The sequence below is a fragment of the Rhinatrema bivittatum genome, chromosome 2 (genome assembly GCF_901001135.1).
Source record: "Rhinatrema bivittatum chromosome 2, aRhiBiv1.1, whole genome shotgun sequence".
Taxonomy (NCBI): Eukaryota; Metazoa; Chordata; class Amphibia; order Gymnophiona; family Rhinatrematidae; genus Rhinatrema; species Rhinatrema bivittatum.
In genome coordinates, this window is record NC_042616.1 from 751,485,754 (window position 1) to 751,512,059 (window position 26,306).

The window sequence follows — 26,306 nt, forward strand, 5'->3', positions numbered from 1 at the left end:
GATGTTCCAAATCGTTGAGGTATGTTTCTTGTAAAAAGGCTAGATCAGCAGACTGTTTCTTTAGTACCGACAAAATCTTAGATCGTTTGATGGGGGAGTTGATACCACACACATTCCAAGAAAACAATCGCAATCCTCGATTAGCCATCAATTTCTAACCCCAGAAGTCTGAGAAAAACAAAGGAACTAACTTGGTATTGCTGTATGGAGGCCCTCCCAGCCAAGGCCCCCATTCCAGATTCACAACATGAGTTGAGGAGGTTCCATAACAGAGAAAAAGCTCAACATCACATTTCCCCACAAGTAAGCCTTAGGAGATTATCCCTTTCAGCATCCCATTCCCTTCCCCCTCCCCCCATCCCTCCTCTTCCCAAAGTAATTTTACCCAGCCCAAACACATCCCAAAGGGATTCATGGAGATCACTGCAGAGCTAAGCGGCCCACCTGCCCAGCCCCATCCACACAACAGACAGATATTTCAACATAGTAGCATGCCGCCGGCCCACCTCCGACCGCAAGCGCCCCTGGAGCAAATCCAGCCTAAGCCGCACCTCTCTCCACAAGAGGCCGCCCCTTCGGTGACATCAACCCGGTGACTCACCTATATTAAAAGTAAGACCACGTCTCCTGGACCTCCCTTTCGATGCCCGCTCGTCCAACTCACACCGGCTTCGATCCACGTGTCCGGCATGGACCCATCGGGGTCAGGAGCATGCCGCCAGCCCACCTCCAACTGCAAGTGCCCCCGGAGCAACGCCAGCCTAGGCCGCACCTCTCTCCATGAGAGGGCCGCCCCTTCGGTGACGTCAACCCGGCGACTCACCTACCTTAAAAGTAAGACCGCAACTCCCGGACCTCCCTTTTGACGCCCACTCGTCCAACTCACACTGGGTTCACTCCACGCATCTGGCATGGACCCATTGGGGTCAGGAGCCCACCATTGGCCCACCTCCAACCGCAAGCACCCCCAGAGCAATGCCAGCCTAGGCCACACCTCTCTTCACGAGAGGGGCACCCGTTCGGTGACGTCAACCCGGTGACATCACCTACCTTAAAAGTAAGACTGCGATCGTAGGTGTCGTGCGCCTGGTGTCACATGCCTAAGGAGCACAACCAAAGGGGCAGCACCTTTGAGCCTCAGCCAGCATACACAACCTCTCCAACAACCAATAATCAGCTGCCATGATGCTACAACATGGCTATCTCTATCCAGCTAAAGACCACTCCCTCAACTACCAAGCCCTGTTCGGAGAGACACCAAGCCCTGATACATGTACCCATCAATAACTCCTGGAAAAACACGATCTTCCTAGTTTTCTTACTTATCAATGCCCAATCACTAAGAAAAAACTATTCCAGAGCCAGTTAGTAAGTAGTAATGAAAATGCTTCAAAACAACAAAAGGAAAACAACTCCGGAAGGGAAATAACTGGCAGATATGTCCAATAATACCGTTTGTCTCTCATGACTAGTGACTCTCAAAAAGAAAGAAAACAAAAACTATGCGCCGAATCATGTAATAGAAAAATCTGTCCTCCATTTAGAGACTGCAAGCACTCTTGTCTCCCGACAAACAATTACAGATGAATCTTGGGGCCGGCCGGCCCTGGTCATGAGACTCCAACAGATGACGGGTGATTGGCTTCCTGCTTGGAGATATAGCCCTGAGCTGCCTCTGGATCTGCGAACTATCGAGTCCCTGTTGGGGTGATCACCCGAAGCCGTGCTGGATAAACCAATGTCGCTTTCTCTCCCAAAGAATGCAATTTTGTTCAAAACAGCGCCATTGCTTGGCGCTGCTGTGCCACGCTTGCAGAGAAGTCCTGAAAAACAAGGACCTTCTGATTTTCATATGACAACGTTTTACCCGAATGAAGCGCAGTCAAAATTCTGGCCTAATGAGCATAATTAAGGATCTTGGCAATCACAACTCAGGGATGGGCGTCCTTTCCACGTTTTAGGCCCAGGCGATGGGCAAGCTGGATGCTCAGCGGGCCGAGGGTCTGGGCCAGCTCAAGTGTACATGTCAGCCACGACTCCAGGAACCCTGCCAGCTCTTTCTAACCAGTAGATTCAGACAGTCCCACAAAACGTAGATTTGATCTGCGGGATCTGTTCTCCAGATCCTCGAGGCATTCCGTCTATTTGACCAGCGTGGTTTTAAGGGAGGCGATATCCTGTTGCATCGCGTGGTGGCCATCTTGTAAATCAGAGACATGCCATTCTACATCTGCAAAACAAGTTTCAAAAGTATTTATGGAAGCAGAAAGCTCTGTTAATTTAGAGGAGATGAGAAGCAATTCCGGATGTATAGTTTCCTGAACAGCTGCCTTAATATTGGCAAGCGCCGCCGTCTGCATAGGTTTGGGGGCCCTCTCTTCTTCGTCGGCATATTGTTCAGGAGGCAGTGCCTTATCCCTGACTTTATCCTTATCTTTTTTTAGCTGGCAGGATGCCATCTCACCTCAGGGGAGACTGGATGATGTCCACAATCAGTGCTGGAGGTAAGAGGAATGGCACTTTAACTGCAGCGGATGGGGCTAGATGCGGAACGAGGGCTCCGAGAAGGGAGAGATGCGTCTGCTCCCTTCACTGCATCATGTGATCTCCTGGTCGCATGTTTTTTATGCGCTTGATATTGCATCGGCCTGATTGTGATTATACTTCTCCCCTCCCTTTCTAAGCTGCCTTAAATAAACCATGAAACAGAATATGACAGCAGACGACGTTAAAAAGGTCATCTTCCCTGCCCAGTTTCTGTCGCAATAGAATGGACACGTCTTGATCTCTACATTTACATCTTGATCTCTACAAAGTTCCTCATGAGAGGTTTCTAGGAAAAGTAAAAAGTCATGGGATAGGTGGCGATGTCCTTTCGTGGATTGCAAACTGGCTAAAAGACAGGAAACAGAGAGTAGGATTAAATGGGCAATTTTCTCAGTGGAAGGGAGTGGACAGTGGAGTGCCTCAGGGATCTGTATTGGGACCCTTACTGTTCAATATATTTATAAATGATCTGGAAAGAAATACGACGAGTGAGATAATCAAATTTGCAGATGACACAAAATTGTTCAGAGTAGTTAAATCACAAGCAGATTGTGATAAATTGCAGGAAGACCTTGTGAAACTGGAAAATTGGGCATCCAAATGGCAGATGAAATTTAATGTGGATAAGTGCAAGGTGATGCATATAGGGAAAAATAACCCATGCTATAATTACACAATGTTGGGTTCCATATTAGGTGCTACAACCCAAGAAAGAGATCTAGGTGTCATAGTGGATAACACACTGAAATCGTCGGAGCAGTGTGCTGCGGCAGTCAAAAAAGCAAACAGAATGTTGGGAATTATTAGAAAAGGAATGGTGAATAAAACGGAAAATGTCATAATGCCTCTGTATCGCTCCATGGTGAGACCGCACCTTGAATACTATGTACAATTCTGGTCGCCGCATCTCAAAAAAGATATAATTGCGATGGAGAAGGTACAGAGAAGGGCTACCAAAATGATAAGGGGAATGGAACAACTCCCCTATGAGGAAAGACTAAAGAGGTTAGGACTTTTCAGCTTGGAGAAGAGACGACTGAGGGGGGATATGATAGAGGTGTTTAAAATCATGAGAGGTCTAGAACGGGTAGATGTGAATCGGTTATTTACTCTTTCGGATAGTAGAAAGACTAGGGGGCACTCCATGAAGTTAGCATGGGGCACATTTAAAACTAATCGGAGAAAGTTCTTTTTTACTCAACGCACAATTAAACTCTGGAATTTGTTGCCAGAGAATGTGGTTAGTGCAGTTAGTATAGCTGTGTTTAAAAAAGGATTGGATAAGTTCTTGGAGGAGAAGTCCATTACCTGCTATTAAGTTGACTTAGAGAATAGCCACTGCCATTAGCAATGGTTACATGGAATAGACTTAGTTTTTGGGTACTTGCCAGGTTCTTATGGCCTGGATTGGCCACTGTTGGAAACAGGATGCTGGGCTTGATGGACCCTTGGTCTGACCCAGTATGGCATTTTCTTATGTTCTTATGTTCTTACCCTCACTTCCTTACAGCTAACAATCCCTGTGCTTGTCTCACACTTTCTTGAATCCTTATACTGTTTTTTCAAGGATTCCTATGGGAAAATAAAACATATTTCAGTGTGAAATGTTATTCAGGTTGGAGGTTTCTCCTGCCTCTGGTAAATATGAGCTGAATAAAAATAACTTGTTTTCCTTTCCCAGCTGCTTCTGTTTTACTTTTGCTATAAGAGTGCATGTCAGGTTAACTTATCTGACAGCTGTTTTCTGCTTGGTTTATTTCTCTGTGCGCCTGCAGTAGACTTTCTGTTTGCTTTGCACACAGATATGCAAGACCTTCCATTACAAACAAGAAGGCTACTTTCCAGAGCCAGTTTAAGAGTTTGGCGTCCATAGGCAGGGTTGGAGAGTGAGGGCTGGGGGATCCTGGAGATTGTAAAGTGGTGGATGTCTGTTCCCCTCATCATCTCCTAAAGTCTCAGAGTGCTCTAGCAGTGCCCCTTTGAAGTGGACTGCTGGAACAGGCTCCTCCTTGGCACAGTTGCACTCCTGTTTGGCTTGGGTATTTGGTACCTTCAAAATTTGATGCCCAAAGCAATTGCCTATTTTGCTTATGTCTAAATCAGAACTTGCTACTTTCTCTCTTCTTCTTTCATACACAGGGAAACCTCCTAAACTCTTAATACCTCTGCTATTTGCCCCCCTTGGGGAAGGGGGTATCACCCAGACTAAAGGAATAGGCTGTCAACTCAAGTTATTCATTAATGGGTTTTCATTATTTCTCCTTTCTCACCACTATTTCTTATTTAATCTAATCTTAGATTTCTATACTGCTCTCTAGTCCCAAAGGACCACCTGTCACCTGACGTGATTTACAATATACCAAAAATTCAGTTTCATAAATATAAGAATACTAAAGCATAGTTCATAAATACACAATACAAAATAATTTCAAATAATTCATAAACAATCAGTAAATAAAAATAAAAATAATCCTAACATCTAAATAACTCTCACACGCTGCTACTCACAAGGAAGTCAGCGAATGTAAAATATCAACATAACAGAAATCTAAAAAACTAACCTCCCCAAAGAACCAAAAGCATCATAAATACCCTCACCAAAAAGAAAAAAAAGCAGCATAAAGCATACACCCCCCAGAGCTACTTTTACAAGGGCCCAATTGCTCCTAATCTGCTCCCTGAAGAGCTACGAACTATAATCATCCTAGCATCACTTTCACCCTATCTCACATCACAGTAAGGAAGCACTGAAATTCCTTTCGGAATGAAAATTGGTGCATCACAGGAATGCAAATCATTACTAAGCTGAAAGACTCTGAGCAATGAAATACTCCGGAAATGAGAGTCCCAGCAAGGATTGCACTGCCATCAAAAGCAAAACTTTAGTGAAGAAATGAAAGATACCAGTAGCATTCCAAGCATGAGGATCACAAACCGTAAAGTAGAGATTGAAGTAAATGTATGCTGGGCATGGATTCATGTTTAGATAGTAATTCAGTTTTAAGTAATATGGTTGCCCTGTTAGTCCACTTGAGTACATAGATATAAGGATTGACAAGCAAACAAAATATATATATCTAGTATGATACTTTTTGAACTTGAGCACTGGAGTGCCAACTCCCAAAAATTACTCAACAGATATATTATTAGTCTAACTAAAAGATATCACCTTTTTATTTCGTCAATCCTTATTTATTTGAATTTAGTTTTAAGAATCAGAAAAACTGGAACTCAATAAAACGGAGCCCTTAGGGATGTTTAAACCCAGTTTTATAGACTGTTAAAATCTAACCGCCAACTGTAATCTAAGGACCTCATATACTAAAGCCTTTTCCCCATTTTGAGGTCCATATTTGAAAGGCATTTAGGTTGATAGTCAAAAGGCCACTACCTGGACCAATGATATGCCGTACACAGTAACATGTATCTTAAATGTAAAGTGATTTTATTGTGTTAGTCTTACTGTATTGTGGATGTAATTCTGTTACCTGCCACGAACTTTGGATCATGTGGGCCACAAATAAGTTGAAATAAATAAATAAATCAATTAATTAATACAATTTTGGTTAGATTCAGCTGAATATTCCCCTAAAAATAGCTGGGGGGGGGGGGGGTGCAGTTTTCAAAACCCAGCAGCTTTTTGAAAATTGTTCTGGGAGTAGGGGTTATGCACTAAAAATAATTCCATTTTCTGTTGTTTTTTTTTGCTTTGTATTTTTGGTGTGGGGAAGGGTCCATTTCAGTTGATCATTTCTGTTCATTTAATTTATTTGAAACAAAATAAACATCAAAATGAACAGGAAATATGGGGGGAAACCACTAAAGAACAGCAAAAGGTTTCTAAAGGGCCAGGTTCCCCTTTCCCTACTGAAACAAAACTCCCATCATTGAAATTTAATAGCTGAGCTGCCACCCCCAGAGGCCTCATGGGATCTCTGAAGCCCAAATGGGGCAGGAGAAATCCCGTTACTCCTGTCTTGCCTGGTCCAGATTTGAAAAGGGTTTCAGCCTCAGAGCTGGTTGGCACCATTTCCAAATTGGGACGAGGCAGGGCAGAAGCTACTGGAGATGGTTTCTGCTCAATTTGAGCTTTGATTTCCAACCCTCTCCTGGAAGTATGCCATAATGAATATGCATGAGATTGTTTTGCATACATTGGAGACCCAGGGTGGGTGCCTGGAATCCCCTTCTGGAGGACGTGGTGAAGACGAAAAAATGTGAAAGAATTCAAAGGGGCATGGGATCAACATTGTGGATCCCTAAAGGCTAAAGGATGGAATTGAAGAAAAGAATGCGTGGGGGTAACTTGCTTTTGTGGCGGTTACTACCTTAACCAATAAGCCTTCATATACTCTTGATGCAACTCCATCATGGCTCTCTGCTTCAATGTCAGGGGAAAAAGGGGAATTGGATTTGAACAGCAACTATCAAGGGCCCTGACTTTTCCAGTCTGGGAAACAGATAAGCATGGGGGTACCCTTCATGGTGGAGCAGATACTACCATAAGCTTGCTGGGCAGAATGGATGGCACATTTGGTCCTTTTCTGCCTTCATTTCTATGTTTCTACCCAGTTAGGTGTGCCTCCAGCAGAGGTTTGGGAAACACTGATTTAGAGACTCACAGAAGGGTTAAGAGCAGGGCTTCCCAAACCTGTCCTGGGGACCCCACAGCAGGTCGAGTTTTCAGAATATCCACAATGAATATGCATGAGATAAATTAGCAAATGAGTCTCCATGGTATGCAAACATATCTCATGCATATTCATTGTGGATATCCTGAAAACCTGACTGGCTGTGGGGTCCCCAGGACAGGTTTGGAAAACCCTGGTTAAGAGGCATTTAGTGTGGGGAAGGCATAGGGCAGTGGTTCCCAACACTGTCCTGGGGACCCCCCCAGCCAGTCAGGTTTTCAGGATATCCACAATGAATATGCATGAGAGAAAATTTGCATGTTTTAGAGGCAGTGCATACAAATTTTCTCTCATGCATATTCATTGTGGAAAACCTGAAATCCGACTGGCTGGGGGGTCCCCAGGACAGGGTTGGGAACCACTAGCCTAGGGGAACACCTAAGAGGGTGTTTACATTTTTAAATTTCAGTAACACTGAGTTTTTGCTGGGACAGCAGAAAACTGGGCAGGTGCCTGATATTTGTGAAATGAAATGAAAAACTCAATGAATCTCATTGGGGGCTTGGTTTCATTTTGAAATGACAAGTAACAAAAACAGGTTGTTTTTCTGCATTTTTCATGTCATTTCACTTTACATTCTGTACTGATTTCTCAACTAGTAGAACATCTTTTCAGTTTTTTAGTGTTGAAAGGTATTGGTTTTGATAGAATCTGACAAAATTAAGAACTCACAGTAATTAAGTGACATATTTATTCTAGCCAGAATACAAACTTGCTGACCCAATCTGCACATTTGTGTTCTCTGCTTTTGTTCTGGCAACTACAGTCACCACCTTGAGGGATATCTTGATTGTGTTGATGGAAGGTAAGGTCCACTTTGGAGCTATTTTTACAATTTGTGTTTTATGTATGCAAACTATTTATCTTTATTGTCATGTAATATTCCTACAAATCCTCTGTTATTTAATTACTAGAGAAGAAAAAGATAATTCCATGCTCAGTATCTTTAAATGTCACTGATGGCTCTTGGAGTCCTATGTATTAATGTCTTAATGCTTGGGTTAAATATGCATTAATGTGGATGTTAGCAATTGGTCATGTATGAAGTACATTAATATGCATTATTTGCATGTGCACTAGTGTTACTCTGATGATGCTAACATCCATATATATATAATCGACTCACTAGGTATTAAGGCTAAATGTATTAACCAGCGTTAATATCTAACCTAGTTAATGCAGATTACTTAAAGCAGGAAAGTTAAGTATGCCTCAGGAGGTTAATATGCACTACATAACATCCCTTCAAACACAAATATGGATATAGTTGCCTTCCCTGAAACTCCAGAACAACAATGGGCCTCCACAATTTTCATCCCTCCAATCCCTGTATTTTACTTTTTAAACACAACAATGGCCATCCAGGGCTTTCCACCCACTACAAAGACATATAAGGCTGTCTGGGGCTTTCTCTACCCACCCCCATTCAATCTCCAAAGAGTTCCCTGGGCCCATGAAATTTCCACCCTCAGACCCTCTCTCATGTTGCAAAAAGCACTCTATTCTTCATTAGCAAGTGGAAGCTAATTTCTCTCCTCTCATACCACCTGTGGCATCAAATTGAATGGAAACTTGTGCCTCTTACACTGTGACCTGCTTATGCTGTATTCATAGAGGGTCATTTTCAACAGTGTACATAAGCCAACAAATATGTGCATAAGTCGGTATGTCTAAAGTTAAAGCAGTATTTTATAAAATATGATTATCTCCACCTTCAAAGTTACATGCATATGTTCAAAAGAATGTGCTTTCATTTTATACACGGTAAACATTTGTGTGTCCTTTCTGCGTTTATTGTTTTTGCTTCTATAAGCACAGGATCATTGGCAAAATGCAAAGAGGGCCTAACTTCATGGATTGAGACAAGAACCAAATCACTCAGCTCATCATCACTGAGAGTAAGCTGTTCCCCATCTGTGGGGGATAGGAAAAATGCCTAAAGGATGTCCGTGGCCTGGCAGGCCCTCCAAAGAGCATTTACCTGGAGAGCATCCTAACTAGAAGGAAAAGATATAGGAAGCTATGGGGAACAAGCTCAATATGTTTTCCATAATTATAAAAGAATGGCAGGATTTGCATAGGAAAATTCAAGTGAAGCTGCAATATATGCCAAGGGTCTTCAGATCCACTATACTATTGAATGCAAGGTACCAAGTACCCTCTATGAAACAAAACTGGCAGGTATGATATCTTTTTATCAAAGGACACAAGGCCAATTCTACCAGTTCGCTTTCTTGCTTTCTGGCTTAAACATATAAAGATAAAAAAAATGATGGCAATAATCACACTGAGAGGAATGTGGTTTCCAATTCCTTTATTGATAGTTGATCAATTGACTGAACATTCTTTTCAGCACTTAATGTCTCAATAATGAAGAATAAAGATTAATAAAATTGTGACCTAACTCTTCTAGTAAAATGTGCATTTATGGAAGTCAATTCTCTAACAATTTATCTCCTTCTCCATTTCAATTACTTAGATTGAAGAAAGTATAATCCTTCTTCCAAATCACAAATTTATCTGAAGCTGCTCCCCACTGGAGAATGGTTAGAATTTAGACCCAATTAATTATCAGAATATACAAGTCCCAATTCTTATACCTCTCCTGAGGTCTTCTTAAATATCTTAGCTGTCCTTCTGGAAGCACCAAGTTAGCACTGGTATTGGAAGGTATTGTTCAAGGGTTATTTTTATGCTGACTCAAGTACAACACACTTGAGTCAGCAGAAAAATGACCCTTGAGCAATACTTTCAACTCCTTCCCTCTAGTGATGGACAGGAATCAATTTCTCTTTTGATGAAATCTGTTCTCAGGCTGTTCTTAAGTGAAAGACACCTCTTTCCCAATAGTTTGGAAACTGGGTCCCTGGTACCAAAGGCACACAGACGCAACAGGGAAGGTTTCAAAAAATGGATCAAAAAGAGAAAATAAGCCAAAATAGGTCATCAAAACCTACCTATAAAGGGGCAATTCGGGAGAAATCTGTTTAATAAATTAGAAAAAATAATTAACAGGAGGTTAGTACAACCTGCCTGTTGGAAAGGTGGACCCTTGAGCCGAGAAAAGGTTGTTGCTACCTCCAGGACGAGGCCCTTGGAGATTTTCATCATCGGGCGGTGGTTCTAGGAGAGTAGACCTGACAGGACCTTTACCAGCCCTCGTTCCCCACAGATTGAGCCCTTGGGTACCGGGGCCGGCAGGACTTAGGAGGGGGGTCTTTCCAATCGAGGAACCAGTAGGCAAGAATAGAGGCAGTGTCAGAGGAGTCCAGGTGTGGAGGTAGGCGGCAATCAAGCAGAGTCAAGTACCAGGCAAGGAGTCAGAGCAGGCAGAGATCAAGCAGAGTCAAGTACCAGGCAAGGAGTCAGAACCAAGAAACCAATCCAAGGGACGAGGAGCTAGACAGGGACTGGAGGCAAGGAACAGGAACACTGGACCCAGGGATCAGGAACAAAGCAAGGAAGAGACAGGACTGCAGGGAGCGGGAATGCAGACAACTCACACTCTCTGAAGAGCAAGACTCATTGCTGAGACGAATTGGAAGCAGGGAGGCAGGGTTTAAATAGCTGCTTAGTCTGTCTTCATCAGCCTGGGCCGCGAGGAACTTTCCTGCCGCTGGCCCTTTAAATCCCATGACTTGGGAGCATGTGCACACGTAGAGAGGAGACCACGAGGAGCTGGAGTCGGTGGTGTTCGGGGTGCCGCAAGAGCAGGCCGTGGGTGGAGTCAGCAGCTGGGAGCAGTGGTGGCAGAGCCAGGCCTCCAACTGGCGCAGGTGAGGGGACCCAGTCGCAGTCCAGCATGCCCGGGGTTCCTAACACTGCCTTCTAAAAGATTAACCAATAATCCACAACAGAAATCAATGCTCTAAAATGGTGATAGAGCTCACCATCTGCAGCTCCTACTTGGGGAGCTCCTCTGTTCACTAAATCTCTCCAAACTTCCCCAGCTTGATAGTACATTCCTTTCGTAAGAAAACCAGAGATTCCTTACAACAGTGTTCCAAATGAGGTCTTATCAAGGATTTATATAGGTGCAATATCAATTTATTTTTTCTGCTGACCATTCCTTTCCCTATGCACCCAAGCATCTTTCTGGCTTTGGTTGTTGCCTTATCCACTTGTTTGGCACCTTGAGATCATCAGTTATGATCACTCCCAGCTCCTGCTCTTGTTTCATTGCACAGAAGAATTTCACCTCTATATTGTATCACTCTCTTGAGTGTTTGCAGCTAAAAATCATTACTACATTTTTTTTAGTATTAAATATTAATTGTCAGAGTCTAGAGCATTCCTCAAGTTTCGCTAAATCCCTCTTCATGTTTTTCATATCCTCCTGATTTTGATATCATTCAGAAAAAGACAAACCTCTGCCCATAGTTCTTCCACAATATCGCTTATGAAAATGTTGAAATGAACCAATCCAAGGACTGATCCTTGTAGAACACTACTAGTAATGCCCCCTCTCCTTGGAGTTAACTCCATTTACCACTATCCTTTGTCACCTCCCACTTAAATAGTTTCTAACCTAATCAGTTATTTTAGTACCTATACCAAAGGGCGCTCAGTTATTTTTATATGGAACTGTGTCAAAGGCCTCTCTGAAATCCAAATCTTCCCCGATTTCAAATCTTTGGCCATCCAGTCAAAGAAATTGATCAGATTTGTCTGACAACCAACCTCTGGCAAAAACATGCTGCCTCGGATCTTATAATCCATTGGATTCCAGAAACTACATTATCTTCTGTTTTAGCAGCAATTCCATTCATTTACTCACCTCAGAGGTCAGACTACAACCTGTAGTTTCCAACCTCCTCCTTAACATAAGAACATAAGAAATTGCCATGCTGGGTCAGACCAAGGGTCCATCAAGCCCAGCATCCTGTTTCCAACAGAGGCCAAACCAGGCCACAAGAACCTGACAATTACCCAAACACTAAGAAGATCCCATGCTACTGATGCAATTAATAGCAGTGGCTATTCCCTAAGTAAACTTGATTAATTGCTAACTTCATGGAATGCCCCCTAGTCCTTCTAATATTCGAAAGTATAAATAACCACTTCACATCTACTCGTTCAAAACCTCTCAGTCACCCACATATACACATGCTTTTTCTCTCACTTATATAGGTTCTTAATTACACATTTACACACATGCTGCTGTTTATCTTTTCACGCTTACACACACAGGCTTTCAATCAACACATACATGCTGTCTTTTTCTCTCACACACAGTCTCATTCACATGCTTACAAACATGCTCTCTCTCTTTCTCTCATTTACACACAGGCTCTCAATCACATACTCACATGCTCCCTCACCTAAACCAGCTCTTAATCACACACAGACACACATGCTCTCTCTCTTATACACACAGGCTCTTAATCATACATACACATGATCTCTCTCATACACAAAGGATCTCAATCATACACACATACTCTTTCACACAAACAGGTTTTCAATCACAAACTTACACATACAGGTTCCCAATCGTAAACTTACATTCATGCTCTCTCTCTCACAGGCAGGTTCTCAATCACAGACATACTCTCTTTCACATATACAGGCTCTCACTCACACACACACACAGGATCTCAAACACACATGCTTGCTCATTCACTCTCTCTCCCTCCCCTCCTCCCCCCCCCCCCCGGAACTAGCAGCAGCAGCAGCCTCCTCACAACCCTAACCTCCTTCACTTTCAGCCCTCGCGGAGGAGGAGTCCCATCGGCCGCGGGGGTTGACGCTCTTCTTCATTTTCCTCCGAGCCGCGCTGCACATTCTTCAGACCTCGTCTCTCTTCTGTTCTTCGTGCCGATTCTGACCACACTAGCATGGTCTCTTCTTCCTGTGCACGTACCCAATGCTCACCACTTCCTCTTCCGGGCCATGAGGGTGGGGGCGGCGGGAAGAAGAGACCATGCCGATGCTGCTGACTCCAGCTGTCCTGCCGCGTTCCGCCCGGGCTGACAGCATTTTAAGCCCGGGCGGAGGAGGACTGGGGAGCAGCTGGGTCAGCGGGGGACCGGGAAGTGTGGCGACACACCTGCGTGTTCTTGGCGACACACTGGTGTGTTGCAACACACTGGTTGAGAACCACTGCCCTAGGATGTGAAGAGGAATCACATCTGACTATCGCCAATCCTTCAGGACCATTCCTGACTCTAAAGAAGCATTGAAAAGGTCAGCCAGCAGAGCTGCCAAAATCTCACTAAGCTCCCTTGAAACCCTTGTGGAATTGCATCTGGCCCCATTGCTTTATCTACATTTAGTTTAGCTAGCAATTTATGAACACAGTCTCCTGGCCCTTTCTCAGTGAATACCAAACAGAATATTTGTTAAGCAATTCTGTTTTTTTTCTCGTCAGATGCTACATTTTCCAGCCCCTCAACTCTGTCTCACAATGCCACTTTTGCACTTTCTCCTATTATTAACATATCTAAAAAAGGGTCTTGTCCCCTCCCCCCTTGTTATCATATTTGCTATGTTTTCTTCCATTTGCATCTTCACTCTCCTAACTGCTTTTCTGGTTTCTCTTAGCTTTTCCATATATTGTTGCCTGTCTTCCTCCTTCTGTGATCTCTTGTGGTATATGAATGCTAGTCTTGTTTCACTTACCTTTATTTACTTTCCTAATAAAAGCTACAATATCTCCTGTAATGCCCACTACTCATCTACTTCCCTATATTTTCCCTTCTAGCTAACAACTCTTTGAGGGACGTCCTCATTTTAACAAAGTTAGTTTTCCTGAAGTCTAGGACCCTCATCATCACATGCGCTCTAATACTGAACCACACTATCCAGTGATTATTGTGTCCCAGATGATCATCTACTACAACATCATAAACACTGTCCTAATTGGTAAGCACCAGGTCCAGTATTGCGCCCTCCCATGTGGATTCCATTACCAGTTGATAGAACGGATCAGCCTGCTTCTAGAAGACACTGCCACTGCGATATCCCAATGACAAATAATTACAGAGGTTCTTGTCCATCATCCCTGATATATCAATTCAGTGTTTAAACAATGACTCCTCTGTCCTTCTACCCTGTATTTCGACTATAATATGGCCTTAGTATTTACCTTTACAGTCAATCTGCTCCCGCGCAATACCTAAATATTATTAACTAATAGTTTTTTGTTAATGAAGTTAGCATTTATTATGTAAAGACCTCTCTGTTTAATCGTTTACTATGTTTGATCTGTTGTATGTAAAGCTGGTTGCTAAGTTATTGTTTCACTGTAAACCGAGGTGAAGTATTGCTATACGTACCTCGGTATAAAAGAACCCATAAATAAATAAATAAATAAATAAATAAACAAACAAACAAACAATTGCAGAGGCACTTGTTCCCCATCCCGGTTGTCAAACTCATTCAACATATATTTTGCAGTTCACCCAGATCTGCAGGAAAAATTCACTAAACGTCTACCAGTGGATCTAGATAGAATTCTAAGGAAATTATTTAAAAAAAAAAAAAAAAGCCACTGTAGATTTTTACAAATTACAAAAGAGATCAAATGACCAATGAAATCTGTTTCATTAGTTTTATGAAAATCCAATACAGATTTTTGGATATAGAAACATAGAAACATAGAAATGACGGCAGAAGAAGACCAAACGGCCCATCCAGTCTGCCCAGCAAGCCATGCACTCCTCTTTTTTTTTTTTTCTTCTCACTTGTTACGCTTGGCTCTTAGTACCCTTTAGTTCTATTTCCCCTCCACCCCACTATTAACGCAGAGGGCAGTGCCGGAACTGCATCTAATTGAATATGTAGCTTAGTTAGGGGTAGTAACCGCCTCAACAAGCAAGCTACCCTTCAGAATTTTAAGATTTTCCTTGAAAAAAATAGTTTAGATAGGCCGGCCTGATGTGCTTTGCACTGCTACATGGATGGTCCCCAGTTTGATTTCTGGATTGGGTTTTCCACTACCTGGGACATCTGGAGCTTGGGATACTACCCCTGCACCTGGAAGGGAGGGGGGGGGGGCTCATAGTCATCATTAAGAACAACACCTGGTAGCTGGATTTAAAGCCCATGATACAGAGTTCTGGAAGGAGCCCTGGTACAAGGCCTCTGGCCTCAGAACTGTTGCTGCAATGACCAGACTAGGGTGACTCTATTAAAAGAGGAAAATAATCCCTGGGTAGTTGTGAAAGAAAGCTCATGGTACTAGGATCCAGCTCTGGTTCTGAAGAAAAACAAGAGAGAAAAACTAATGGGCTAAAGAAAAAAGAGTTTTGACATACAAGTCAATGAAACTTCAGAAGTTGTACAAGTTTATCAAATTCCCTTCCAAGGACAATATGCACTATAAAGGGCAAAGGGTAGTGGGAGGAGTAGCCTAGTGGTTAGAGCAGTGGACTATAAACCAGGAAACCAGGATTCAAGTCTTACTGTTGCTCCTTGTGACCTTGGGCAAGTCACTTTACCCTCCATTGCCACAGGTACAAACTTAGGCCTGGATTTATCAAAATGCGGTAAGTACTGCATGTGATAGCAAAAGGGGTGTGTTTTATGCTAATGTAGCATTTATCACAATGTGCACTAATTACCTGTGCGAAGAGCTAAGTTAGTGCAAATTGCAATACCATTTCATATTCTGCAATAAGTGCCAGACTCTTGTATTTCCTGCAGTCAACCACTGGGGGACTGGTGTTGAGAGAGAGATCTCACTCCACGATGATCATGTTACCCAGGTAGAGAGTCCATCAAGCTAGGTTGAGAGAACCTTGCCCAAATCTCATCTTGGAGTGAGTTTCCTCACTCCGAAGGCCAGCAAATCTTCACAAGAGACCACTGTTCTGTTCGTAGGTGTCACGTAGAATGTCAAAGTGGCCCCTAACCCCCTACACTCTTACCTAATCCCCACCTCGAGTTACTAGGTGGGCCTATCATAGGGATACAAATACCTGCCTATGGGACATGCTATTATGGCACAGTCTCTCTCTCTCTCTCTCTCTCTCTCTCTCTCTCTCTCTCTCTCCCTCCCTCCCTCCCCCTCCCCCCAGGGCCCTGGAGCCTTCAAATCTGAAATAAGCCTTACAGGACACATCACAAATGGTGATAAAACCTTACCACATGGTCACAGCTGCTAACACATTTCAAAAAGGCGTAGTTAAAATCTGCATTATGGCTGTGCAATAGCTCTTCACAGAGAGGCTAACCCAGCCCACACTCCTCCCATTTTGGAATTTGCATCTCACCATACGATATGGTGCGATCGCATGCGGTAAACACGTTTTTGCATGCGTTAAAGGCCTATCGCATGCGAAAACACCTTACCGCATTTTGAAAAATGACCCCCTTAGATTGTAAGCTCTCTGGGAAATACAGTACCTGAATTTGAAGCACTGAAAAAAAGTGCAAGAAGCAGAATATGAATCTAAATAATCAGAATCTCTGGATAACTTAAATACTTCATTTTCCACTGTAATATGTCTTGGATATCTTTCCAGTTGTATTTTTCTTTTTTTCAGTTTCTGCTCTGCTTCCAGCCTCTGATTTTATAGATAGAAGCACATGTTTGGATTTGCCTGTCTCTGTGCATGAGAGCAGAATGACCAACTAGAGTGCAGATCACTTAAAGCTGTAGTTTTTCATGACTTCCATAAGAAGAAACCTAAGTGCAAGGGAAAGCTACATTCTCTTGAAAACCAAGAACTGAAAAGAAACATACTGTTGGTAAAATGACAAAAGATTCTCCAGCGTTTGGATTTCCTTCTATTATTTAGGTTTTCTGTCCATTTAATGAAATAAATTTAGATTTTATTTGATCAAACATTTTTTTTTCTTCTTACTGTCTAGGAACACCACGGGGTATTAATTATAACGCTTTGAAACAGAAGATCTTAGCTGTCGATGGAGTTAACTCAGTGCACTGCCTTCATCTCTGGGCTTTAACAATGAATCAAGTGATTCTGTCTGCTCATGTTGCCACAGGTCAGTGAATGTATGTGACCAGAGAACAAAAGACCAATTGTGACATCTGGCAATCAGTTCTTCCCAGCTTTGATATAACTGCTAACCCATAGTCTGCTGCGTGCCCAGGCAAATACTTCAATTTTCTAAGAAAAAAAGAGATCTTTTTTAAAAACTGTCAAACAGAGTACTGCTTGTACTGCAGAACCTTACTTACAATTGTGTCAAGTCAGCCAAATTCTTTGTGATCTTTGGAGGATGAATAGTGGAATAAGCCCAGATAGCAGCTATAGTACAACATATATTCAGGAGAAATTCAGAAAAAAATACATAAAATACTGGTCATGGCCTGAAAATAGATATTCATATACATATGAGGAGAAGACACCTTGGGTATTTGATTAACAGTCTCCACTCAACCCATAGACATTCACCAACATACACACGCACAGTATTCTATGACATTAAAGTAAGCCAAAGAGATGCCATTATTTAGAAATTCCAACTATATTATCCCTTACTGAACTAAGGTCAATTACAAGATTTCAAAATAGCACTTAATGGATGTTACTACTCTATATTACAAAATGGTAGAAAGTGTCTCGACAGTAGGAGTGACTGCCAAAGGTTCAACCCCATGTTCATATCCCATTAAAAGGACACCTTCAGTAGAATTTGCAGTCACTTTCTTCTCTACCCATGGACTTTTATTATTCTGATAAATATCACGATGTCTTTATTGTCATTAGGGATGTGAATCGTTTTTTGACGATTTAAAACAATCGTCAGATATATTTTAAATCGTCAAAAATCGTTGAGTCACGATACAATAGAAATTCCTCCGATTTATCGTGAAAAATCGGGGGAGGGGGGAGGGCGGGGAAAACCGGCACACCAAAAAAAACCCTAAACCCACCCCGACCCTATAAAACGAATCCCTTACCTTCCCCCACCCTCCCAACCCCCCCAAAACTTTTACGAGTACCTGGTGGTCCAGTGGGGGCGCGGGGACCGATCTCCCGCTCTCGGTCCATCGGCGCCATTTTGGCTGCCACTCAAAAATGGCGCCGATGGCCCGACAAAAAAAAAAACCCACCCGACCCTTTGAAAATGACCCCTTAGCTTCCCCCCCCTCCCGATCCCCCCAAAACATTTTAAAATTACCTGGTGGTCTACTGGTGGTCCCGGGAATGATCTCCCGTTCTCAGGCCGTCGGCTGCCACTCATAAAGATGGCGCCGATGGCTCTTTGCCCTTACCATATGACATGGTATCCGTGCCATTGGCCAGCCCCTGTCACATGGTAGGAGCACTGGCTGGCCGGCGCCATCTTTAAAGATGGCCGCCACCATTGTAAAGATGGCCACCACCATATTTAAAAATGGCCGCCGCCATCGTAAAGATGGCACCGGCCATCCAGTGCTCCTACCATGTGACAGGAGCCGGCCAATGGCACGGATACCCTGTCACATGGTAAGGGCAAAGGGCCATCGGCGCCATTTTTGAGTGGCAGCCAAAATAGCGCCGATGGCCCGAGAGTGGGAGATCGGTCCCCGCGCCCCCACTGGACCACCAGGTAATCGTAAAATGTTTTGGGGGGGTTCGGGAGGGTGGGGGAAGGCAAGGGGTTAATTTTAAAGGGTCGGGCCTCACTAAAAAAAAAAAATAACGATGTGAATCGGAACCAATTCCGATTCACATCACCCACATCACCCACGATCAGATTTTTTCCCCCCTCTATCCGAACCCGATCGTTAAGACGATCGGGCACACGATTCACATCTCTAATTGTCATTACTGAAAGTCATAAAACAAAAGCAAAAAAGGGAAACCTCCAACAAACCCAACCCGCCAAAACAGAGGGTGCACACAGGTGTCTAGAATGCTAAACACCAAACTATTTTGCAATCACCAAATTTTTGATCACATGATACCTGAATCATATCAAACAAATTTTCCTAATATTTTTAAATATGGAATCATGCCAAAAAGCTGGCTACAGGATTAAAAAGTAGTGCTAACAAGTTGTTATCATATCTGTACTTTAGAACTTTTATCAATAATTTTAAAAACTTTTTAAAAAGTAAGAGTATGAAAAATATTAAGTTCTCCCAAACTTTGAAGAAATATATTTGTGTGTGTGTGTGTATGTGTGTGTGTGTGTGTAAAACATAGAAACAAGATGACAGAAAAACACTGTATGGCCCATCTAGACTGCCCATCGACCCAATTCATTTAGCATTATAATTCCCATCACTTCGTTAGAGATCCTCTGTATTTATTGTATGCTTATTCAGATAGGGGTCGATTTTCAAAGAAGTGCACGGCTGTCCATGTGCACGTGGTCATAACATGAGTGCAATGCCACTTTTGTACTTCCTTCTATCACTAAAATATATAAAATGGTCTTGTCCCCATGTTTTACCATATTTACTGTTATTTTGTTCTATTTGAATTTTTGCATTCCTGACTACTTTCCCAGCTTCTCTTAATTTTTCTAGATATTGTCACCTGTCTTATTCTGTCTGCAATCTCTTGTAGTTTATGAATGCTAATCCTTTTTTCCCTTTATATATACATAAGCAATGGAAAAAACATATTAACCAGGGTAGCTACACAGTCAGACAGTGTATGGGCATCATTTCAGAGAAAACTCTCATACCTTAAGAGCCCAGATCTTCATCTTACTCAGTTTTAAACTTTCAAAAGTTCACTTTCTTTCAGATTGATATGCTAAAATTTCTTTGTGCTAGCCATCTTCAAAATCAAAACAGAAAAGAACATTAAATTGAATTTAAAAAGAACCTGACATAAATAATCCTACCTAACTTTCTGGTTGACCATATCACCTTCAGCTGTCAGTCTCTAGCTTAATTGCCTTTACAGTCATGTTAAACCTTTTTCCTAACTTGAGATGCTAGAGGACTCATTTCTTAAATACCAAATGACATTTATTAGAATGATGAAGCATTTTAATACTCCTTGTTAATGGCAAGACCAAGAATAGCAGTACAGACAGCAGTGTCTAGCTCAACTAATATGAGCCTCTGGAAGCCAGGTAGTCAGAGGGAAATGAACTGCTGCTGTAGTTGAAGCTGGAGATACTAGTGAATAGGATAGTTGAATAGGAGTAGGAGAATAGGAACGGGTGAAAAGCAATGCTTCTTAGTAGCTTGTAGAGAAGGATTCAGGATGAGCTGTTAGCTTGTCAAGAGCCCTTTTACAGAAAGTCTCTCCAGGCAGCAAACAGTCTCAGCATGCCACAGGTCAAGAACTAATAGCAAGAGGAGAAAGAGAGAGACACTCCTAATGAGCTAGTATTATTGGAATGAATGATGTTGAAAACTATTGTTAATTTATAATTAATTCTGGATTGCACTGGTAACCAATGCAGTGAGATCAGCCAGGGTGTAATGTGATCATATTTCCTGGATCCTAATAGGAGTTTTGTTGCAGCATTTTGTAATAGTTGTAGTAGTTTTAAGTGACATGCTGGAAGACCTAGTAGTAAGAAGTTGCAGTAGTCTAGGTTTGAGGATATTAGTTTGCAATACAGTACAGAAGTCTTCCATTGTTAATTATGATTTCAACCGATATAGTATCCGCAATGTAACTTGTTTTGATTAGTTTACTGATGTGCTTTTTCATTGTTAGGTTCTCATCTAATTGTATTCCTAAATCCCATTCTTGATCTGAGGGATTTATTTAAAAATTGCCCAGGCCCATGACAGTTGGTTTATCTATTGAAGTGTTTTTACTCAGCCAGATGATTTCAGTTTTTTGGGGGTTTAATATTAATTTAAGTTGTAAAAGTATCAAGGTTGTATTTTCATATGATTTGAAGAGTGGTATGTAAAACTATGTCCTCAGCATACAAGAAGAAGGATATTCCTAGATTTGTTAGTAGTTTACATAGAGGGAGCATGTAAATATTAAAGTGTTGCTGAGAGGGCTAAGCCTTGAGGGACACACCTGTATCACACTGGAAAGTGTCTGATATATGTTTTCCCAGTTTGACTTGGAATGTTCTGTTAGAAATGAATGGAGCCATCTGAGAATCTTGTCTTCTATCCCAATGTTTTTCATCTGATGGCATAGCAGGTTAAGGTCCACTGAGTCAAAGGCTGCTGTTAAGTTGATTAGTACAAGGCAGTAACATTCATCTACGTCTTGCCCTTATAGAACCAAGTCCATTAGTGAGAGGAGTAATGTCTCAGTTGAGTTATGTTTACTAAATCCGAATTGATTTGGGAATAGAATATTTTGATCTTCCAGGTGATTATCAAGTGTTACAGTTCCTCCTGTAGCTGCGCCACAGGAGGCATCTCACCTTTTCTGGAGGCTGATCCGAAGCCAGGGCCTCGCCTGAGCATGTGTCCGGATCCTGCTCCACGGCCTGAGAGGCCTTCAGTATTCGGGGCTTACACGAGGCCTGCTCCACTGCAGCCTGTATGCTCTTGTGTGGGCCACGCCCTTCTCCTAAGGGGCGGGCCTGCGGCTCCTATCCACTCTTATAGAGCCAGCGAGGGACGGCCCATCTGGACTCCTCCCAGGGAGTTGCCTGCTTCTGGGCTATAAAAGCCTTGCTCCAGCACTCATGCTTTTGCCTTGCATTGGAGTTACACCTCTCTGGATGTCTCCTCTTCCAGCACGCCGTCAGGCCTCCATTTCTGTTTCAGCTTGGTGTCCCGTGTCTTGCATGCCCTGTTGTTTCATGATGTCCCTTGATGTTTGTTGCTGACCCTGATGTGTTAATCTTGCTTTTGACTGCCAGGAGTGCAGTACCTTCCCTGGACTGCTTATGCAGTGCTTTTCCTTTCCTGTGCGAGTCCCGCTCCTGCGGGTGTAGGACAGGGTGGTCCGTGACCAGACCAGTGGTACTGGCTGTGTAGGGCGCCCTGCGGGACCGTGCCAATGTCTCAACCTCCCTGCTTGTTTCAGCGTCTACATCTACAGTATCCTGCTTTAGAGTCTACGTCTACAGTACCTTGCTTTACAGTCTATGTCTACAGTCTGTGGTTCCCGAGTCTTCATCGTCTGTTTTTGAACCTTCGTCTGCCCACGCCCTGAGTTCAGCCTGCTGCCTCTTGCCATTCTAGCGGCAGGTCTGAAAGGGCCGGGAACGGTTGGAGGACTGTTCATCACCAACACTCCACATGTTGGTTCCAGAGGCATGCAGGTCTGGTTGGGGGTCGGGCCCATGCTACATCTATCCTTGGTGCAGGATCGTGCCAGGGGCCCAAGGGCAAACTCCCTCTAATGGGGACCGCTCTCCTAGCGCTTCCCCGGTAACATCAAGTATGTTTTATTCTTTTCCTGTAATTTTTTATTTTAAAATTTTAAGATAGTAAGAGTGGAGATATAGTCATTTGGAAACGTTGTTTGTTTTTACTTTGGATATTTGTAAAATTGTAAACTGTTATGATGGTTATATCCAAATAGTGGTATATAAATGTTTTTAAATAAATAAAAATCAAGTTGGGATAACATTCCTTTCTCAAGAACTTTTGCTAGAAACAGTAAGTTGGATATTGGATGGTAGTTGTCCCAATTGTCCATTCTACAGACTTGTTTTTTTATGATCAGCTTTATCACCACTTGTTTTAGTTTGCTTGGGACAGATCCTTCTGAGAGAGACAAGTTAATTAATGTTGTGATTGAGTGATGATCCAGTATATTTGTTTCAGGAAGCTGGCTGGGATTGGGTCACATGGGCGAGTGACAGGTTTAATTTATCAATGATTTGACTACTTTCCAGCTTTGATACTCTGCCAAATATGGACCATTTGACTATGCTTCTTGATTCCTCAGGTATTTTTATTGTGGTACAGTTATGGAATTCAGCTTTCAGCTTATTGATTTTATTTGAGTGGGTTTGCATTTTTGTTGCAGGCAGTCTTTGTGTAGTTGACGTTTCTAGAGATGGAAGATGTTGGGTCTTTAAATGTTTAACAACATCAAAGAGCAGTTTAGAGTTGAATATGACCCCATGAATTTGTTTGGCATAGGAATTGTTTTTTGCTTTATTGGTTAGTGTATAGTATTTTGTAAGGAAGGATTTATATTTTCTTAGAGATTCAGCAGTTGGGCATTTCCGCCATTGTTTCTCTAATTTTCTAAGGTTCTTTTTAGTGCTTCTTAATTCATCATTGTGCCAGGGTTTCTTATGTTTAGTGTTCTTCCTATCTTTGGCCTAGATTCATCATTCTGCTACATTTATATTTATCAATCACCAACCCAACTTCTGTTTCCTTCTACTATCAACAGCCAACCATAAAGGAAGCTCCCTGATGCATTGTAATGTGCGGTTGCTGTATCTGAGGGATCCCTTTGTGATGCCCTCTTCGACCTTATAGAAGCACAGGAGTTTGGGCAGAACCGATAAGTATTCATATGATAGAGCGGGAACGCTGAATAAGGTTATGTTGACCGCCAGGGGGAGGACATTTACTTAAATGAAAGCTACAGACACGGTTCATTGTTGAACAAATACCGGATTGCATTATTAAAAAATTAAGAAAAGAATAATAATAAAAAAAAACCAATTTGAAGAATAAAGCCGGTAGCTATTAAAAGAAGGGATCACAAAGGGTTCCCTCAGATATAGCAACTGCACATTACAACACATCAGGGAGTTTCCTTGATGGTTGGTTGTTGACATTTATATTTATAGCAGAATGATGAGCCATGTGAAAAAAAAAGGGTGGGGGTGACATTGTTAAGCCGGCCACATTGTGGCGGTTCGTTTTCACCTGCCTTGGTTGCGGCTGAGCCGCACAGTTTCGCACTCATAATGCCACGGGAAAAGGTGTAGTTAGTTATTCCCGTAGTGCTGCCAGGTCATAACTCGTCCAAATCCCATCCACATTCCTCCACTTCCCCTAATTTGCATTGTACCACTGCAATGCAGCAGGTATCGCACGTGGTACCTGCTGCATTGCAGTTTGATGAATAACCTGGTTTGTTAATAATTTTTGTCTGGATAGGACTAAGTTTTTCCTCTATGTCATTGACTATCTTATCCCAGGATTCAAATGCTGAAGTGGGGTTGATTTGATTGAGTTCATGTAGCTTATTTTCTATTACTTCAGTGAGTTCTTCCATTTCTATTTTTTTCCTGAAGGTAAAAGTATGTTCATTCTCTATTCTATTATAGTTTTGGATGGTAAAAGTTATTTATGCTTTTATTAACTGGTGATCAGACCAGGGCAATATTGTGTGCAAAGTGTTGATTAGGAAATTGTTGGTGTTAGCAAATATTAGGTCTAGAGTGTGGCCCTCTTTATGGGTGGCTTTTGAGACCAATTGTGACCATCCCAGGGCTTCCATTGCATCTAAAAACATTTCACAGTCTAATGTTCTCAGAGTTTTGTCTACATGGAGGTTAAAGTCTCCTACAATTAATGTAGATTCTGGTAATGGAAACACCTTAGTGAATAATTTGATCAGTGGCAAGCAATAGAGATGTGAATCGTGTGCCAGATCGTCTTAACGATCAGGTTCGGCTGGGGGGGGGGGGGAGTGGGGGGAATCTGATCGTTAAGATATGTGAATTGGAATCGTTTCCGATTCCAATTCACATCGCTAATTTTTTTTTTTAGGGAGGCCCGCGCCGCTAAAAAAAACCCCACCCGACCCTTTAAATCGACCCCCCCTTAGCCACCCCCACCCTCCCGACCCCCCCCAAAACCTTTTAACATTACCTGGTAGTCCAGGGGGGCCTCGGGGGATGATTTCCCGTTCCCAGGCATTAGCTGCGCTAAAATAAAATGGCGCCGATGCCCCTTTGCCCTTACCATGTGACAGGGTATCCGTGCCATTGGCCGGCCCCTGTCACATGGTAGGAGCACTGGATGGCCGGCCATCTTTACTCATCAGCCCCTATTATACTATACTCTATAATAGGGGCTGATGAGTAATGATGGCCGGCGCCATCTTTAAAGATGGCGCCGGCCATCCAGTGCTCTTGCCATGTGACAGGGGCCGGCCAATGGCACGGATACCCTGTCACATGGTAAGGGCAAAGGGGCATCGGCGCCATTTTTTTTTAGTGCAGCTGATGCCTGGGAACGGGAAATCGTCCCCCGAGGCCCCCCTGGACCACCAGGTAATGTTAAAAGGTTTTGGGGGGGTCGGGAGGGTGGGGGAGGCTAAGGGGGTCGATTTAAAGGGTCGGTGGGGGTTTTTTTTATCAGGCCATCGGCGCCATTTTAATTAGTGGCAGCCAAAATGGTGCCGATGGCCCGAGAGCAGGAGATCGTGCCGGGACCCCCCCATTGGACCACCAGGTAATTTAACATTTTGGGGGGGGGTTCGGGAGGGTGGGGGAGGGTAAGGAATTGGTTTTAAAGGGTCGGGGTGGGTTTAGGGGTTGTTTTGGTGTGCCGGTTTTCCCGCCCTCCCCCAAATAATTTCCCTGCCCTATTTAACGATTTAGGACGATTTATGACGATAAATCGGGGGCATTTGTATTGTATCGTGCACTCTGACGATTTATGACGATTTTAAAATTATCTGATGATAATTTTAATCATTCAAAAACGATTCACATCCCTAGCAAGCAATCTTTTGGAGTATGCCTAGGGGACAGTAGACCAATCCTATGTTTAGTTGAGGAGATTTTAGAATTGCAATCTCATATGGTGGGTGAATCTCTACCTTGTAAGGTATTAGCTTGAGTTCTTTTTTACTGATTATTAATAACCCCCCACCTTTTTGTTTGGGTCTTGGAAAGTGAAATATATTTGGCTTAATAGCATATTGTCTTTGTCAATCAGCCAGGTTTCAATTATGCAGCAGATTGATGGGTTGAAGTCCTCTAGCAAATTGTTAATTAGTGGGATTTTTTTTGATAGCTATTGAGCATTCAATAGGAGCATAGTAAACATGAAGCAGGAAGAGAGTAAGGAAGAGTTGTTACTTATTGTGGAGAGGATCATCTTTGTGTTCCTTCTATGTTTCTTTTTTTGGGCTTTCCTTCTTAACTCTCCATATTGACCCTGTCCTCATGTAAGATCAATATGGCATATTTGTTCCATTATGGTAGTAAAACCAGCCAGGGGTCAGTAAGTAATAGTTTAATCACTTTAGGCTTTCACTTTAAGCGTGCATGAAGGAGCGAGGTTTTCAGATCCATCTG

At 42.7% G+C, this 26,306-nt stretch overlaps 1 protein-coding gene across 2 annotated transcripts in view; it reads left to right on the top strand.

The window, feature by feature from the left end:
• Positions 1 to 26,306, top strand: part of SLC30A8 (solute carrier family 30 member 8) — a 105,426-nt gene that overhangs the window by 49,297 nt on the left and 29,823 nt on the right. For both annotated transcript variants that reach the window (XM_029591926.1, XM_029591927.1), the window contains exons 6-7: positions 7,938 to 8,043; positions 17,055 to 17,189. In XM_029591926.1, the coding sequence (XP_029447786.1) occupies positions 7,938 to 8,043; positions 17,055 to 17,189 (241 nt within the window). The remainder of the gene's footprint in view (positions 1 to 7,937; positions 8,044 to 17,054; positions 17,190 to 26,306) is intronic.